This window comes from Elephantulus edwardii, unplaced genomic scaffold, assembly GCF_000299155.1.
Source record: "Elephantulus edwardii isolate Elephantulus edwardi_28Jun2011 unplaced genomic scaffold, EleEdw1.0 scaffold00017, whole genome shotgun sequence".
Lineage (NCBI taxonomy): Eukaryota > Metazoa > Chordata > Mammalia > Macroscelidea > Macroscelididae > Elephantulus > Elephantulus edwardii.
Genome location: NW_006399767.1, coordinates 25,563,023 through 25,582,147, shown reverse-complemented (window position 1 = coordinate 25,582,147; position 19,125 = coordinate 25,563,023). Strand labels below are relative to the sequence as shown.

The 19,125-nt window shown below is 42.0% G+C and overlaps 1 protein-coding gene across 2 annotated transcripts; it reads right to left on the bottom strand.

The window, feature by feature from the left end:
- Window positions 1-2,215: 2,215 nt before the first annotated feature.
- CLPS (colipase, pancreatic) lies at window positions 2,216-4,120 on the bottom strand. 2 transcript variants are annotated; one of them, XM_006882045.1, is made up of 3 exons: window positions 4,034-4,120; window positions 2,750-2,872; window positions 2,216-2,347 (listed from the first exon to the last, which is right to left on the bottom strand). In XM_006882045.1, exons 1-3 carry the CDS (start codon window positions 4,118-4,120, stop codon window positions 2,216-2,218), a joined length of 342 nt encoding a protein of 113 aa, XP_006882107.1. The 2 variants fall into 2 exon arrangements, with proteins under 2 accessions (XP_006882107.1, XP_006882108.1); XM_006882046.1 differs by lacking the exon at window positions 2,750-2,872.
- Window positions 4,121-19,125: the final 15,005 nt, after the last annotated feature.

Genomic DNA, 19,125 nt, shown 5'->3' with positions numbered 1-19,125 from the left:
GGTTCTGAACATTGCTGTTGTTTCTTTATGTGTTTGCTGTTGTTCAGAAGTTTCATCAATTTTTTTCTGTTTCAGTGTCCTGATTTCATCTTCACTCAATTCTTTTATTCGTTTTCTGTGTCTACTATGTGGATTGTTCAGATGACTGGTAAGATCAGATATTGTTGGTATAGCATTATCTCGAAGAACTGTCCGATAAGGACTAGTTCTACAGATCATAGAGGTCTCAAAGTGTTTGGCACATAACCGATAATGTTTATTAAGCTGATCAGGTGTTTTATCTTCTAAGTCAGCTCTCCTACAATTCTCCACCCACTTCTGGCATCTGGCCGGATCCCGCGGGAACATGAAGAAGGCCAGGTCGGACTGCGTGCTCTTCTGCGTGCAGTTGGGGGCAGCACAGAAGTTCAGCATCGTCGCCCACCCGCCGGCCGGCCAGCTCTCCCCTCCCCGCCTCCTCAGGGCAGCCCGTCCGCCCGTCGGGGCCAGGGAGGGGAGCCAGGCCGGCCGCCCGGCGGGGCAAGGCCGCCGCGCAAGGGGAGGGGCGGGCGGACCAGTTGTGGTACTTTTTATACAATGGAATACTATGCGGCATGCAGGAGCAATGATTTTGTAAATTACTGCCTAACTTGGGAGGGACTGGAGAGCATTATGCTGAGTGAACTAACTCAGTCCCACAAGGACAAATACTGTATAAAGCTGTTATTGTAGAATGAGTATGAGGATCCAAGGTGTGGGGCGGGAAGGTATAAGTAAAAGGGTGAGGACGGGGTGGGTGGGGTGTTAATCAAAGGGTTGCACAATTCGACGGGTGGGTGGGGTGAAGGAAATGGGAAGGATCTTTTGCAAAAAACAATGTATTCAAACTTTGTAAATAAATCAGAGTAATTAAAAAGAAAGTCCTTTGAGCTATGACTGTTTTATGCCTTTTCTATGAGAAGACAGGCCCCTCATACTGAAATGCGCAAAAAAAAAAAAAAAAAAAAAGATGAGTCTACTGCAGCCCTGCTTAATGAAAATGAAATGCAAGCTATGTAATATAATAAAAAAAATTCCCCATAGCTGTTTTTTTAAAAGGGACCTCTGGTAGCTTGTTCTTCAGGGAATTTCTCTGCCAGCCCATAGACTGTGCCTCTTTGGCTGTCTGACCAGGCCAGCGGCTTCGTAGGAGAAAGGTGAACAGTCTCCTCCTGGGTGATTTACAATTTCAGACTCAATGGAGAGTCTGCTGTTATGTCCTTTACAGCTGAACAGCAATGAGGCAATGAGTGCTCTTTGGGGGGGGGGGGAAGATGAAACATGGAATAAATTTTGTTAATATTTATTTACTTTATTACAGAAAGATATTACTTCAACATGTCTTCTTTCAAGCTGAGAGATATTTAGCTCTAAAAGCAGAGACATTTGTAGCTTTGGGTCCATTAGAAATTCCTAGTGCTGGACCTTGTCGTCCTGCATTCTCTAATAGAGTTGTTACCAACCAGTCACCTGCATATGCTGAGTGCTTAAAGTGTGGCACGTCTGGATTGAGATAAGTGGAAAATACAAACTGATCGTCAAAGACTTATTACAGAAAGAAGGGGAGAGGCAATGTAAAATATCTCAAATAATTTTTATGTGCTGCTATGTCTTGATGCTGACCTAAGAATATGGACTATTATAATAATATATAACTATATGTATTATAGATTAATATATGTTATATAATATACCAATATATGTAACTATATACTAATTAATAACATATAACTCCTCTCTGGAGGGAAGTGGGTGTGTATGTATAGAGAAAAAGAATATATATGAGAATGGGAAGAATCAAGATGAGAATGTAGGTTGACTATATGTATCCCCGAGAATTTGAAGATCAAGAAGGACTTTCTAGGGAGATGTGACTCCTCCCCAGAAATAAGGGATTCCCAACCCCACAAGTCCTGCTTTACAACCTTGTCTCCAGTCTATCCCTTCGCATCTCTTCCCCGAGCTCCATCCCTTCTTTGTCTTCCTTGACCACTGCCCCAGTGGGCAGAGGCTTGATGTATTGTCAAGACACAGATTCCAGCAAGAACATCAAAGAGCCCAGGGAAGGTTTGCAGGAGAGGTTTTAATTACTCAAAAACCAATCAGAAAACAAGAGTGCCGGTCAAGGGAGTGACAGAGGAGAGAGGTAGTCCTGGGGCACTCTGAGCTGGGTGCAGGGGTGGGTGGGTAGACGGGTTCATTCCTTAGAACGTCCAACGTCGTGGCAGATCCCAAAGTTGGTGTTGGTGATGGCGCCCACAATGGACTTGTCTGCCTCACAGGTCAGGCCTCGCTCACAGGGACACTTGTAATAAACCCCATAGAGAGTCTGCAGAGACATGGAGCCAACAGAGTCATGAGCTGTAGGGGTGCTGCTTTGGACATCAGCCCTCTCTGCCTGAGCCCGAGGACCAGCAGGCTAGTCTAAGTGTTGTATCAGATGGTGCTTTTCTTAATCAACTCCTCTGGGGTCATTGTGGGCCCAGGAGACCCCTATTTTGATCTTCATTCTGTGACTCACTTGTTCTTACTATCTTGATCCCTCTCATGCCTCTCTACTTGCTGGTCGATTTTAAGAGCCAAGAGAGATGGTATGATGTGAAGGTGTTCTGAGATCTGCTCATTGCTTTCTTCTCATCCCCTCAGTGTCCAACACCAGGTTCACCCTCCTCCCCGATCCTCATCTCCACCTCCTCTGAGAGCCTTCTGGCAGCAGCCCATCAGCACCCACCTTGGGAGAGCACTCGCTGTTCTCGCTGGCCTTGGGCATGCAGCGGGCCAGGCTCAGCCCGGTGTCACGGTGGCAGCACTTGCTTTTGCACTGGACGCTGTTCAGGCAGAGCTCGCCCTCCTCCTGCAGGACAATCAGTCAGCCCCGGATCTACTCTGGTCCTCACCTCCTCTCTACACAGATCCCCATCCTGCCACCCACTGCCAATGACAGTGTCTGCCCTGATAGGGGGGATTTGTGAAGGAATTCAAGCCCTGGGAGGAATTCAAGCTTTTCTCCCCACCATCAGCCCATATGAGCAGAAAACAGTGGGAGCCAGGGAAGCAGCCTTGGGCTGGCGGCCAGGACACATGTGTTCTAGTACTTGCTGTACTGCCAACACTGGGTGGTCCTGAACAAGTCACTGCCCCACCTCTGGGCACTGTTCCCATCTGAGATGTGCATATAGGACCTGAGAATAAGGTTTCCAGACCTCTTGGAATCCCATACTCTTTTGGGGATCTGCTTTAGTATCTTCTTCCTGAAAAATTCCCCTTCCACAGACTTCTATGTATAATTTTAGGGGGATCCTGGGTTTCATGTTAAGAACCTTAGAACTAGATGATCCTAGAGGACTTTGCTAGTTCTGACATGTGCTAGAGAGGCTATGTGGAATAGTGGTAAGAGCTGAATCTGTCTGTCTATCTTCAGGCCCAGCTCCACTACATTCAACCAGATACTGCACACAGTTCTCCATCTGAAAATGGGGCTGATGGAAATGGTGCCTACCTCACATGGTTATTATGGGGACTCAGTGAGGAAGCATTCTGGGCCACTGAGAAGGTGACTAGCACAAATTGAATGTTCCATGAATGCTAGGACTGTTCTGTCGAACCTCCCAGAAGAGACGATATTTAAACCTGTCAAACCTCCCAGAAGGGATGATATTTTAAACTGGCTCTGCACCCTCCCACCTCCCATCCTGGGTCAGAAGCCAGAATCATTGGAGGAAATTTGTAAACTGGACATGCTGAGTCAGTGTTTCTAGAGTGAGGGTCCAGGACTCTGGATTTTTATAAAGCCCCTCACAGAGAGGTTAAACCGATACTCTGAGCTGCTCTGATCAGAGCTGGTCAACCTTTTCTGGAGGTCCTCAAGGAAGAGGTGTGGGACAGATACAAGGCAATAACGTAAGAGATGCTATACCTCCTAGCCCAGGCAAGCTCCAAGCAGGACATAGAAGGTCAAGGTGTGGATACTCAAGAAATTCCCACCTGAGGGGTCTTCCACTGTGCACCCTCTTACCAGGTTGACAACGAGTCCCCGGGGGTCGGGAACCGCGTAGGCCACTGCCACTAGGGCCATGAACAGAAAGACAAGGATCTTCTCCATGATGAGTGGTAGAGCGAGTGTGAGGAGTAACCAGCGGGTCAGGTGACAGAAGACAGTGCGAGTTGGGGTGGCAGCTCTATAAAAGGGGCCCTGTCCACATGTGACCCACCTTCCCCACACTGTGGGGCCTGCCGTGGGCAGAGGCACAGCTGTGGCCCGTCCGGGAGGTGGGGCTCCCGATAAGGCAGCTGGGCAGACACCAAGGAGCCGTTCACATGTGTTGGGGTGGCAATGGGGAGAGGGGTGAACTCTGGAAGATTAAAAAATTTTTATTTATCTGGTCCTTAAGAATATGCACAGCAAACGTACACTAATTCAACATTGTCTACATGTACAGTTAAGTAACGCTGATTACATTCTTTGATTTGTGCAACTGTTTGTACCCCCTTTTCCAAGTTATTTCTCTTCCATAAAATTACTATCCCTTACATTTCCAATCTAATCTTTAGAGTTGCTTTGGCCAATCTGATCCCACACAGAGACATATCTGAAAACAATTCTTGGTACAGACACACTAGTTACTAGATTTACTAGGTAAGTAGAACTGTTTGTTCTGTTTTTTTAAAAGACATTATTTAAGCTCTGTTTTATTTTTAAATTTTATGAAACCAAGCCAACCCAGTTGCTGTGAAGTAGAGTCTCACTCCTGCAGCATAGAATTGTGCCCAGAGAATTGTCAGTGGGTTGTGCTCTACTCAGTGTTCCTTTTATAAGGTGCCTCTGCATGGATTCCAGTAACTAACCTTTTGGTTAGACAGGCAGGGTTTAACCATTGCAGTCACCCAGGGACTGGAGCGGTTTGGTTTTAAGAAGACTGCAGGGGATATTTCTTTTAATTTAAGGTTTAAAGTTTATCTCAAGCTAATCGTTTCAGAGGTTCATTCAGCCTGCATTGTTCAGAAAGTGTGGATTCCGTAAGAATTTCAAATTCTTTACATTTTCCTGTTTTAGATCTTCCATAGAATCTTTAGGGAAGGGTTCTATCTCAGATGGTTCTGAGGAAAAGTCCTTTGCCTTGAGCTTCTAGGATTGACTTCTTTGGTCAAAATGTTCAGGAATGGTAGCTGAGCACTGTCCAGGTCTCATTGCATAGCCAAAGATGCAGTTAGCTGTATATTCCATATCCTGCTCTTAGTTCCAACTCTCCTTCTTCCTCTGCTGCTCCAATTCTGGATTTTTTTTTAAAATTGTTGTTAAGTGCCATTAAGTTGCAGGCGACTCATAGCGACCCTATGAAGGAGAGTCCTCAATGCTTGGGTGTCTCTCATCCTCTCTCCAGGCTCATAGGGTTTCCAGAGGCAAGCTATTATGGAAGAGGATGCCACTCTTCCTTCCAGAGTTTCCCTTAGTATGTATTAAAACATAAAATATCATAAACCTTACTTTTCTCATTTTGTCCTAGAACAAAGCTAACTTTATTCAAGGAGGAGGGGCAGGGTGTGGAAGGAGTCAATTTAAAAATAAACGTCAAAGGGGAGCTCTGGTGGCCTAGTGGCAAGAAGCTGCACTGCAATCCCAGAGGTACACAGTTCGAATCCACCAGATGCTCTGCTGGAGAAGGAGGGACAATCTCCTCCTGTACCTGTCAGATCCGATTTGATGGTACACACATATAAAATAATAAAAATTAAAAAATAAAAATGAATAAACATCAAATAAATACTATGACAGGTAGTACAGGAATTTCAAAGCCTGAGGAGGTAGGCTATGAATGGTAATTCTTGGGGACACATGGGTCTTGTAGATCTAATCTCTGGGAGATCTCACCTCTTATCTCTGACATGCTAGATTTTGGGGATATAGAGCCACTAGGCCATAAATTCAGCCTCAAGACTGACTGGGTGCCTGTAGTTGAGGAGGGGCCGCTTTCGGCAAGGCCACATACCCAGTGTGGTGATGGGCTGGAGGTTGGTCCGAGGGAAGTGCAACTTGTCACTTGTGCTGTGGCGTTTGTTGATGGCCACCGGACCAGAGGCCAGCTGGTCAAGGCCACTTCTTGAATCTCTGCCGAGGAGTGCCCATTCTGAAAAGGCCTGCCTAGCCTTGATATTTATTAAGGAAAAATCTTAAACGTGAAAGGGCAAGACTCTTAACGTGAGCGATGTAAAGAGATAGAATGTGTACGTGTTTGTACATGTGTTTAAAGAGGAAGAGGGTGATGAAGGAGTTCCTTCAAACCCTGAATTCTGTGACTAAGAGACAATTAAGTGTTGGAACCATAGGAATACAGGCCAGTCGAGCAGTGAAAAGCCAATTAACTGAAGACAGTTGAGAACAGGAGTCTTGTCTGCTTTGTTCAGGGTTGTTTTCCAGTTCCTAATTACAGTGCTAGAGGAAGTTCTGTTGGCCTAGTGTGTAAGGAGTTGCTACTCCAAGGGAGAAATGGGCAATCTCCTCCCATTTCATTTAAACTCCCTTGTAGGGTCAGCTATCAATCCACTGAGGGCAATGAGTGAGTGAGAATTGCAGTGTTTGACAGTAATCATTGTATTTGTTGAAGAAAAGCAATGAAAAGAGGATCAGAAAGCAGGAGGAGGAGACTAGAATCTAAGAAGTAGCAAAGCATGATGGATGGTGGGAAGGAGAGAACATCTGTCTAATGAAATGAGCTGTTGGAATTTGAACAATTGTAGCTGACTAGCAGCTGATTGAACAGTGCAGTGGAAAAGACCATTTCTTTTTGGGTGAACTGGAAGATCAAAGTCAAGGACCAACCATCTAAAGCCTTTTGCAGAGATCCATTGACATTGCCTCATGCAAAATCCACATGAGTAGACACTGAGAAGACATTAACAGGGCACACATGGTCCACAGCCTTGTATATAGGAGTTTCTTGCTTTCATAAACTTTTTCCAGAATGTACTGCTTGCTATCCTGGGTATGGTGGAAAAAATTCTTCAGATTAATAAAACTCATCACATTGACACAATCACACTGGAAATATTTTAGAGCTTGGAGGACACTCAAGCATAAGTAAAGAGTCAGTAGCCACAGTAGTAGGAACTGACAGCAGCAGGACAGAGCAGAAGGCAGGACAGGCTAGATTATGGAACACTTTTAACTGTGTAAGTTCCCAGCTGAGCAATTACTTAACCATTCTATGTCTCCATTTGCTCATCTGTGAAGAAAAGAAAGTTTCAAGAATTATGAGGGTTAAGTGACTTATATGTATATATTTGTATACTCATGCTCATATATAACAATGGCAAATAGCTCATTGTCATTGAGACTTAACAGATTCATAGCTGACCCTCCAGCAGGTTTTCAGAGGCTGTAAAGCACATTGAAGCAGACTACCCCCCATCTTTCTCCTGCAGAGCAGCTGGGGGATTTGAGCTGCCTGCCTTTGGGTTGACAGCACAACTCCTTACTCACTAAGCCATTACAACCTATATACAGTAAAACCAGAGAAAGCTAGAACTTGTCTAAGGCAGAAACCTGCCAGAAAAGTTAAGCACAAATACTTCCATTAAATTAAGCTATAGAATAGTAATGGGACTGAACTCTGTCAAAGGCAGAAAACTTACCAGACCTAGAAAAAGAAGTCAGTCTCGTCAAGTTCTGGTATACGTGTGGGAGAAGTGACGATGGTTCAGTGGTAGAATGCTCACTTTTCATGCTGGAGATCTGGGTTTGATTCCTGGTTGATGCATCTCATGCTCTGTCAATATGCATCTGTTAACTGAGCCTTGGCTGTTGCTGTGATGTTCAATGGAGCTTCTAGACTAAAGTGGACAACTCCTTTCTTCCTAAGAAAGATTTGGCTATGACTTCAGAAACTCAACTTTTGGATCACAAAGGTCTGATCTGCAACTATCCGTGGGAATGAGGTAAGAATGGGCAGCATTTTTGTTCTGTTGTGTGTGAGAGCGCTATGAGCTGGGGGCTTACTTGACAGTAGCTAACAACATCCTTGTATAAAGTGCTTGGATCTGAGCCCACGTGTCTGTGGGATGTGTTAGCTGCAATTGTACTGTTCCTCCTGGACAGGCCAAGACCACAGAGACACCATCGTTTAAGGAGTGGGGACTCCTGTCAATTCTGTCCTCCAGACACCTCTCTTACTTCATTCTAATCTGGGCCTTTGGCCCCACTCAAGCCCAGTCATCATGTAATGTTGGGCTTTATAAGGGGGACTCTCAGCCTTCTCATTCCTTCCAGGCCTCCTTGAGGATTCTATGGAGGGACTAAGTCCGTGGGGCTGCCCAGCTCTGTAGTTCTGTACCTAGGAGAGCCGTGTTTTCATACCATGTGTACTCCCACTTGATGTTCTCACAGGGGATCTGCCCTTAGGAAGGATCTCAGGGGCCCTTTAGCAGGTCCTGGAGAGTCCTGGTGGGGAAGGCTATTGATTGGAATCCACCAGTGCTCTCCAGGAGAAAGATGAGGCCGTTTACTCCTGTGAAGATTTACAGCCTTGGAAACCCAATGGTGACTTATAAGTCAGAATTGACTGACTCTGCAGGACCAGCTTTGGTTTTGGTTAGTAGGTGCCACTGAAATGGCTCTCTCCTCTGTTCTGTCCTCCTCTCTTAATATCTGCAGTGCCAGCACCGAAGACTCATGCCGTGGGTTGAGGCTTCCAATCACTCGCCCCTCCACCCCTCCACCCCACAGCCACCTGTAAGTGTGAGCAGTTCTTAGTCCTGGCTAAGAGTGGGGAGACCTGGGAAGGAAGCAGCTGCTTGTGTGTGCTCAGCGTGGGAACAGAGCAGCATTCTCTGAAGGACTGATTATTTCAGCCAGAGACACCATCTCCCGCCTGGCTCAGCCTCACTCCCACCCCCTCCCAGCAGACAGAAGACAGCTCTGCTGCAGAGACCCTGATTGGATTTCCTGCACCCAACTTTGGCTCACACAGACCTGCCTTCAAGACTCAGTGCTGCCACTTACTTAGTAGCCACATGCCTTTGGGAAAGTTCTCTGAGCTTCAGTTTCTTTATATACTCAAGGTGGATAATGGCCTCTGACACATAAACCAACCAGCCAGTCACCACAGAGTTGATTCTGACTCCTTGCAACCACCCAATATATAGAACAATGCTCCAAAGGTTCATTGTTGCTTTTCTTCTTAAATTTGTGTGTGTGCACACATGCACATGGTAACAATATACACAGCAGAACACTTGCCATACATAGAGTTATCAAAGACTGGCTTTTCGGAAAGAAATTGTCTTCCTAGGTACCTGAGGGCAGACTCAAATCATGAACCTTTTGTTGAATAGCCAAGCACATTACTTGTTTCCACCAGAGAATAAGGTCAAATGTCACAATGTGTGTCACAACACTGGGGAAGCGTCTGCTGACCACTAGGTATTTGTTGTTTTTCATTTGTCAAGATGCAAGACTCATAACTGACCCTCCAGCAGGTTTTCAGAGTCTATAAATCACACAGGGAGAGCTTGCCATATTTCTCCTGTGGAGCAGCTTGTGGATTCCAATTCCATAACTTTGGGTTGGTAGTGTAACTCCTTACCACTAAGCCACTTGACATCCCTAGTAGATGCTTGGTCTGTGTATTACTACCTTCTTATCCTTCACCATAGGAGGGGTTTAGAATATAGAGGAACATCTGGAGGAACCAGCCAGGAGACACTCAAAATGAGAGAAACGTATCTAGTTTGAGAGTCATGATAGGACACTGATAGGACACATCGTCTCTTCCTTTTACGGAATTCAGTGTTAAAACGATTTTCTCCCATGGGCTTATGTTCATTTCCCTTCCTAACGTCCCTGTGAGATGAACCACAGGGAGGGTAAACACGTTCCCTTTCCACAAACCAAGTCTGGGTGACCGGGGAAGGAGCAGAAGGAGCTATTTCTGTCTGCGAATTGAGCTGAGAAAAATGCATCAATCCTAACTCTAGCTGGTCACAGCCAACCTCTCAGGAGATGAACGGAGTTTATCCAGTTCAAACAAGGTACATAACAAAGAGAACTTTGACATTTTATGTGCTTCCAAGAAAGTCTAACCACTTAATGAAAATAATGTACAATTAAATAATTGTGAATGTATAAAATTGTAGATTTCTTACAATCTATGTAGGGTTTTTGTCTTCATTTTTTCCCTCTCAAACAATAATCAAGTTTTCCAAATAAAGCCACCCCAGGGGGCGGGCGTTGGCGTGGGAAGCAAATTAATAATGATTTTTTTTTAAAACCCAGCAAAACTCCAAAACGTCAAAGAGAAGATTGTTCATGTTCCTTTACCACTAAGAGTGATGAGATTAGGTAGTTTTCCCTGTAAATAAATATAAAATAAAAGAAATAGGTTCAGTGAGGAAAAAGAAGATTATTGTTTCTACCTGAAATCATATGGCTTAATCTCAGAGGTGCAAGGTTGAGCTAGATGATTACAGAGAAAAGAACACAGACTCTGCCGCTCCTTTTATGTGGAGTCAAGAACAGACAAAAGTAACCTATAGTGATAAAAGCCCGGCAAGTGGTTACCTTGAGGGGACATGGGCTGGCAAGGGGCCTGAGGGAATCTTCCAGGGTATGGGAATTGTTCTAAATCTTCATCTGAGGTAGTGGCTTCCTTCAGAGGTATAAAACTGCATCAAGCTGTATGCTTAACATTTATATACTGTATTCTCATTCACTTAGTTACTCACTGTTGTTGAATTGGAAGCAACTCATAGCTGACCCTGCAGCAAGTTTTCTGAGATTTCTATAAATCTCACAGGAGGAGACTGTCCATCTTTCTCCTTAGAGCTGCTGGTGCATTGAAACCACCAGAGAGGTGCCACCTTTGGGTCAACCCCCTTACGGACTATGCCACTGGAGCTCTGTGTGCTTTATTCTATGCACTGTTGCTGTGTGCCTATTGAGATGATACCAACTCGAGGTTATGATGCTGTTGTTATGTGTTTATTGAGTTGATGTCAACTCGTAGTGACACGATAGGATAGAGCAGAACTATCCCATTGGGTTTCCTTGACTTTAATCTTCATGGGAGGAAATATCAGTGTAAAAAAATGAGCAAAAATCTTCACGGTTAAGTCCTACATCTTGGGATAGCAGCAACTATGAGTGTCATGCCTCTCCTGAGTGGGGCTGGGGCACAGAGGCTGTAAACTTGAGTTGTGTGGACCCCTCTTGGATATTTCTCCTTGTACCTTCTTCAACATATGCTCCCGATGCACACAGACAAGCCTCTGACAGCCATGTGAGTACATGAGCCTCTCTTTGCTCCCCACCACAGATACCTGGTCATGGGATGGAATCTAATTCGAGCTGTCACCCTGAGCTGCTTCTCTTCTGAGATGTGGATTCATTCCCAATAGCCAGCCTTTGGGTTTGAAATATGAAACTAGGGAAGCACTCCTGAAATGCTAATGGGGAAAATTAGAGAAAGCTGATCTGCAGACGGGAGAAGGAAGGGGTTGGTCACTCAGGAGAAGCAGAAGTGACCCTTCCCTGGTGGATTTCCTGATACATTTATTGGTCCTGTGATCTCTCTTACTGATGATTTTCCAGGTCATGTTTTTGCTCTGTCTCTGCCCTGTATGGAACAGAGCCATGTTGTATACAGCATTACTCGAGCTTCATGAAATGGTATAGAGACAGTTTTCCAAGTAGAGAATGAGATTTAGTTACCAAAGAAAGTGAAAATGATTCGGGGCAAATACAATAGATACTTCTCCCATCCCATCTGTGGCTGCCTAGTCCGCTATACGCTTCCTTTACTTTACCAAGAAGCAGGTTCAAATTACAAATTGGAGTGTGCAATACTTGTAACTTCAACACATTCTCTGAGTGTCTAGTCTCTGACTTGTTGGGAAGACGAGGTGACAGTGGGAGGAGGGGGCTAAGACTTACATAGTGTTTCATGTTGCCAGTCTCCAGTTCAAAACTCAGTCTTCAGGGCTTCTCTCACCTCCCATTCTTCTAGCCTATATGGATTCTAGTTTGCAGTGAAGCTTAGGAGGCTTCAAAGCAGGAAGCCAAGTGCTTCAAAGCAGGAAGCCAAGTGCTCTCCAAATGAATCTTTATGGTCTTCGACCTTTCTAAGACTGCTGTGAATGTCCCATTTGTGATCTCATCTTTCTAGAATTAATTGCTGAAATAAATATATGCTGTGTTCTATTAGTCAAGAGTCACATGAACCTTCCTCACCTCTCTCCCTGACTCTCTGCAATATTTAGAGATAATTTCTACTTCTCACCTTCAAATATTCTGCAGCTATTCTCTGTAACACCAAAACCCATCCAGTCCTCTCCTAAGGAGATGACTCTTAGCAGTCTTTGCTCTAGCTCCATGTTCTGCATCTCTGTGTGATAAAACTCATCTTTTGTTGTTAAAGTGCCACTGAGTCAGAACTGACTTATAGCTGACTTTCTAGTGGGTTTTCAGAGATTGTAAATAGCACAAGAAGAGATTGCCCATCTTTTTCTCAAGTAGTAGCTGGTGGATCCGAACTGCTTGCCTTTGGACTGATGGTGCAACTCCTTCCCACTAGGCCATCAGAGCTCCTGTGAACAACAGGTCCGAACCTTGCCCTCTCATGATCTCTGCCAACCTCAAGTCCATTGTTACAGTCACTGTGTCAGTCCACCTTGTTGGGTCTTCTTCTCTTTTCTGACCCACTACCTTTCCCCCAGTATGTTTTTTTACAAGACCTGGCTCCTTTTGACGAACTCCTTTAACTACTCTTTTAGTTTGGTCAAAATAAAATCTCCAGATTTTGCAGATTAGGGACTAAATAATAGAGTTAGCCACCATCAAAGAAGGAAGAAAAAGAAAGAAAGTGTTGTGGACTGAATTGTTTCTCCTATAATATGCCTGTGCTGAGACCCACTCACACACAGGGCTTTAGCCTTACTGAAAAATTTTTTTTTTTAAATTTATTTATTAATTTTAATGAAAGTTTACAGAGACTTAGGATTTCCAGTCATTCATTGTTGCCTTTTTCTCCCTGTCAACCTCCTCCCCCACAAATCACTCTTGAAAAGAAAAAAATCCCAACTTTTTCATTGTTATGCAATCCCTCTCCCTCAAGTTCACTCCGATATTCAGCTTTCACTCTGGAATTCTTTAATGACAAGAATACTCATTCATATATCCCTTTTTTAAACAGATCTCTCCCTCATTTGCTTCAATGCAATATACATCATTCTTCCCCTCCTTTTCTGTCTTCCCTCAACCCTGATGTCAGTCTTGTTTTACTACAGTGTCCCTATGCAATATTTGTCTTTTTTTTTTTTTAAATTTTGTGTGCGTGTACCATCAAATCAGATCTGACTGGTACAGGAGGATATTGCGCCTCCTTCTCCGGCAGAGCATCTGGTGGATTCGAACCGTGTTCCTCTGGGATTGCAGTGCAGCTTCTTGCCACTAGGCTACCAGAGCTCCCGAATATTTGTCTTTTTATGACTAAGATATTTCACTCATTCTCCAGAGGCATCCATTTTGCAGTTCCTTGTTTTTCAATGCAGCATAGTATTCCATTGTGTGAATATACCAGAGCTTCTCTATCCATTCTTTTGTTGATGGGCACTTGGGTTGTTTCCAGCTCTTTGCTATTGTGAACAAAGCTGCAATAAACATGGGTGTACATATATCTGCTTGGGTGGCAGTTATGGTTTCTTTAGGGTAAATTCCCAGTAGTGGAAATGGTGGGTCAAATGGTATTTATATTTGCAACTTTTTGAGAAAGTGTTATACAACCTTCCATAGTGGTTGTACCATTTTACACTCCCACCAGCAGTGAATAAGGGTTCCAGTTTCTCTACAACCTTGCCAGCATTTGATGTTTGCTGTTCTGTTAAATTTTGCTATTCTTACTGGAGTGAGATGATATCTCATAATTGTTTTGATTTGCACCTGTCTTAGAGCTGGGGATTTTGAACATTTCTTCATGTGTTTGTTAGCCATCTGAATGCCTTCTTTAGTGAAGTGCCTGTTCATATCCTGTGCCCATTTTTTTTCAGTTGGGTCGTTCACCTTTATCTTGTTGTGGTGCTTGAGTATTGTATAAATTCTAGATGTAAGTCCCTTATCAGACATGTCATTACCAAACATTTTTTCCCAGTCTGTGGTTTCCCTTTTTACCCTGTTGAAGAAGTTTTTGCATGTGCATAGGGATTTAAGACTTAGAAGGTCCCATTTATCTATTTTATCCTCTCCTGATTATAGACTGAAAAATTTTTAATGTCATTAACATAACATTTATTTAAATGTGGTTGTTTTGAGAATTTTTTTAAAGACAAGAAAACCCCTGTATCTTCCTAATAAATGAAACTACTCAGAATGTTGCATTTAATTGAAATGAAAGCATTATTTATAATTGTCAAAGCCATTTCTAGTATTTCTGTTGTAACACAATTAGATAACTAAGACAATAAAACATATAAATACATACATGTCACAGAAAGGAAGAACATATAGGTAGATATTGTTGTTGTGTGTACTGTTGTATTGGGACTGACTCATAGCTGACCCTCCTGGGGATTTTCAGAGGCAGCAAACCACATGGGAGGAAATGACGAATCTTTCTCCTGTGCAGCAGCCAGTGGATTTGAACTGCATGCCTTTGTGTTGGCAGCCCAGTTCCTTACTACTAAGCCACCAGAGTGCTCTTTGGAAGTAAGAATGACAAAGCTTTATCTCACATATTTTTGGGGGTGTTGTTAGGGAAAGCTATTCCTTGGAAAGGGACATCATGCTTGCAAAGGTGGAGTTTCAGTAAAAGAGAGAAAGACCCTCAATAAGATGCATGACACAATGACTGCAGCAGTATGCTTCGGTATACCAGAGATAATGAGGATAGCACAAGATAGGACATGGTTCACACTCAACCAAACAACACATAACAACAATAACAATGACAGCAACAATAAGTCACTAGAGCTCTCATATAGGCAGATAATTTGTTGTTGTGTACCATCATGTTTGAACTGACCCATAGCTGAACCTCCAGTGGGTTTTCTGAGGCAGTTAATCACACAAGAAGAGATTGCCTATCTTCCTCTTGCGAAGGAGCCGGTGAATTTGAACCACATGCCTTTGGGATTGCAGTGCATCTTGTTACCACTAGACCACCAGAGACTTTATTTCTGCACTGAATCTGACTGTAAATGGTATTTACGACCTTAATCATTTGTCATTCATTTCATGTTCCATTTTTCCTCAGTCAGCATTCTGCTGATAAACATTCTCTGTGTTGTACAGAGACTCACACCTTCTAGTCCAGAGATATCTGGGCCCTGCAAGACCCTACTCCTTAACACAATCTTCCATTAATTTTTTTTTTCCTTCCACTAATTTTTACATTCTCAATTTATCCATAATTTGTTCTGATCTACACAATCAACTATCTTTGCAAGTCAAGTAAAAGACAAATAAGCATCTTTCTGTGGTTTTCTGCTTTCAGGAATGATTCATCTGACAACAGCAATGCTGTCTCTTATGCCATAGCCTCTTCTGAATCCAGTTTGAATTTCTGCCAGTTCTTTGTGGATGTACTGTTCCATGTGATATTAATGACATTGTTTGACAATCTCCATATTCTGTTGGGTTACCTTTTTTGAATGGGAGCAAATACGATTCTTTCATTCAGCTGGCTTGTTAGCTATCTTCATAGTGTCTTGTCATAGACTAGTGAGAACATCCAGCACTGTATCTGTTGAAACATGCCAATTGGTATCCTATCAGTTCCTGGCAACTTATTTTTTGCTAATGCCTTTAGTGAAGTTTGAATGTCTTTTATTACCATTGACTCTTTATCATGTAGCACTTCCTGAAATATTTCAGTATCAACTATTTCTTTTTGAGTGACTCTGTATTCTTTCTATCTTCTTTTGATGCTTCATAGATCATTCAAGATTTCCCCCATAACATCTCTGAGTATTGTAATCTAAGGCTTGAATTTGTTTTTCAGTTATTTCAGCTCGAGAAATGCTTAACTAGTTTTTCTCTTTTTATTTTCCAACTCCAGCTCTTTGCACATTCCATTTAATACTTTGCTTTGTCCTTTTGAAATCTTCTGTTCATCTCTTTCACCTTTGCATTTTTTCCTTTTGTTTTGGCTTCTTGATGCTTTTGTGCAATTTTTAGAGTCTCTTCTGACATCCATCTTAGTCTTTTCTTTCTCCTCTGTTTTTATAATGATCTTTTGCTGTCTTCATTGATCATATCTTCCTACAACCAGAGGGACCTCTGGTAGCCTAGTGACAAGGAAGCTGTGCTACAATCCCAAAGTTATGTGGTTTGAGGCCACCAGCTGCTCTGCGGGAGAAGGATGGGCAATCTCCTTCCGTGCGATTAACTGTCTCTGAAGACTCTACAATACACAACATATTTAAGGTTGTATTTTGCATCTTTTGAATTTGTTTTCATTTTCTTCAACTTCATTTTGAACTAGGAGCTCACATTTTTAACTAGGTGTCCACACAATGACAACAACAACAACAACAATGTTTGAAATTGTACATGAGTAATGGATGATTTGTCCGAAGTCAGCTCCTCGCCTTGTTTTGACTGCTGATATTAAGCTTTCCTAATGATATTTTCCACAGATGTAGTCAATCTGATTATTATACCATCCATCAGGTGAAGTCCGCGTGTAGGGGTGTTTATGTTTTTCAGAAAAGATGTTTACAATGAATAATTAATTGACGGCACAAAATTCTGCTATCCAATCTCCATCATAATTTCTGTCACCAAAGCTGTATTTTCATAGCACTTATCAATACATTTTTCCTAAATGAACAAACAAAAGCTTTATTTTCTATCACCCTTCTTTATTCCCAACTTTCGCATTCAAGTCGCCAATTATTATTTTTCCCCTTTTTTATAATAATTTTTTTATATTGGCTTACTTACAAAGTTTGTATATATTGTGGGTTTTTACCCCATACATTTTTTTTTGCCAATTATTATTGATGCAATTGCTGATATTTGAAGTACTGGTGGCATAGCTTTCACATCACAGCCACTCACAAATTACCCCAGAACAGTAAACTGACTGACAAATGTTGTACCTATATGAGAAAATAAGCAAGCATATACATACACAAACTATAAAATAAGTAGCAACACACAAGTCATCTTTCTAATACAGCAAATGGACAGGTAAGTACTGCATCCATAAAAGCAAATAATAAAACAAGCAAGTATGCAAATACCTTAAAACAAATATACATATTATGGGAAAGGTGTGTCAAGGGTGTGTCAAGAGATGGGGCAGAGTATTAAAAGAACATTAGGGAATAGTATTAAGCAATATGAACTATTAAGTAAAATCAACTATTCTCCATGAACAAGCGAGATTTGTTTTAGATCTCCAAGGTTGGTTCTATATTCAATAGTTTAATCTGCCATCAAAACCAGCTAAAGAAACAGGATCACAACCACCAACCGAGAAAATTTAGCAAAATTCAACATTCAATTATTAGAAAAACTCTTGGACAAATAAGATTACACTCTTGATATAGAAAATCTATTTTAAAAATGCAAATAATAATATATTTAATAAATAAAGCACTGAATGCATTTACACCTAAAAATGGAAACAAGGCAAGAATACTTACTACTTTCACTTATTCAATATGAAACTTGAAGTCTTGGTAAGCATTAGTAGGCAAGAAAGGATAATAAAGGGCATACTAATTAGAAAGGGAAAAACCCCTGTTTACAGAGTTTACAGAAAACATGATGATTTATGTAGAAAAATAGAAACTATAAAAACCAAATCTCCAAATTAGACGAATTCAACAAGTCCAGAATATGCAAGATCAGTGTACACATTTTTAAAATTTATTTATTAATTTTAATGAAAGTTTACAGAGACTTAGGATTTCCAGTCATTCATTGTTGCCCTTTCCCCTCTGCCCACTTCCTCCCCCCCAATCACTCTTCTCCTTGAAAAGAAAAACAATTTCATTGTTATGCAATCCCTCCCTGGAAGTCCACTCCACTATGCAGCCTTCACTCTGGACTTCTATAATGACAAAAATGTTCATTCATATATCCCTTCCAAACAGATCTCTCCTTCATCTGTTTCAATGCAATATACATATTTTTGGTCTATGTGTTAGCAATGAGCACACAGAATTAAATTTAATAGCAAAAGAATATTTAAAATTATACAAAAAGAAAAAATTAGAAATATAATAAAATATGTCTAAGACTTGTATGCTGAAAATTAAAAAAGACTTATGAAAGTAATTAATACATTTTTTTCTCACTATGTACAGAGAAAATTTTAAAATGTCAATCTCCCTCAAATGATGTATTTAAAAAAAAATCAATGCTGTGGAGTAGGAACCAATTCATAGCTATTTTGCAGGAAGATGTCAATGGGAGGAGATTGCCCATCTTTTTCTTCCTTGGAGTGGCTGATGGATTCTTAGATCTGTAATGAGGATTAAGAAGTAAAGAAGATGAAGCAGGCTTAGAGTAGATGTGTTCTCTTCTGACCCTGTCTAGTCTCCGGGGCTTTAAAGATGGCCAAGTTGGTGGGTTACGAGTAGTTGGAGATATGAGTCAACCACCAGAGTCAGAGTCTCTAGGTTAGCAGCACAACTCCCGCAGATTATACTATCAGAGCTCCCTCAACTCAACTCATTGCTGTTTGGTTTCAATTGACTCATAGCTGACCTTCCAGCAAGTTTTAAGAGGCTGTAAGTTGCATGGGAAGAGATTGCACAGCAGCTTGTGGATTCGAACCGAGTGTCTTTGGGTTGTCAGCGCAACTCATATTCACTAGGCCACATAATAATTTAAATGCCAATTTACTCTCTTCCACCTCTTGGCTGTTTTCCCATCCACATGCAATGTTGTCTAAGATTACAGCTGACATTTTTTCTTTATCAGGTTTCCAGAAAACAGAAGCAGATAATTAGCCCAAGATAAAATTTGTCATAGAGAATACATGTTATTAGAAAATTACCATTATTACAAGAAACAAAAAAAAAGCCTAGAGAAGTGGAAGAATATTCCCTGCTCATGGATAGGAAGGCTTAATGTTGTGAAAATGGCAATACTACCAAAGGCAATATACA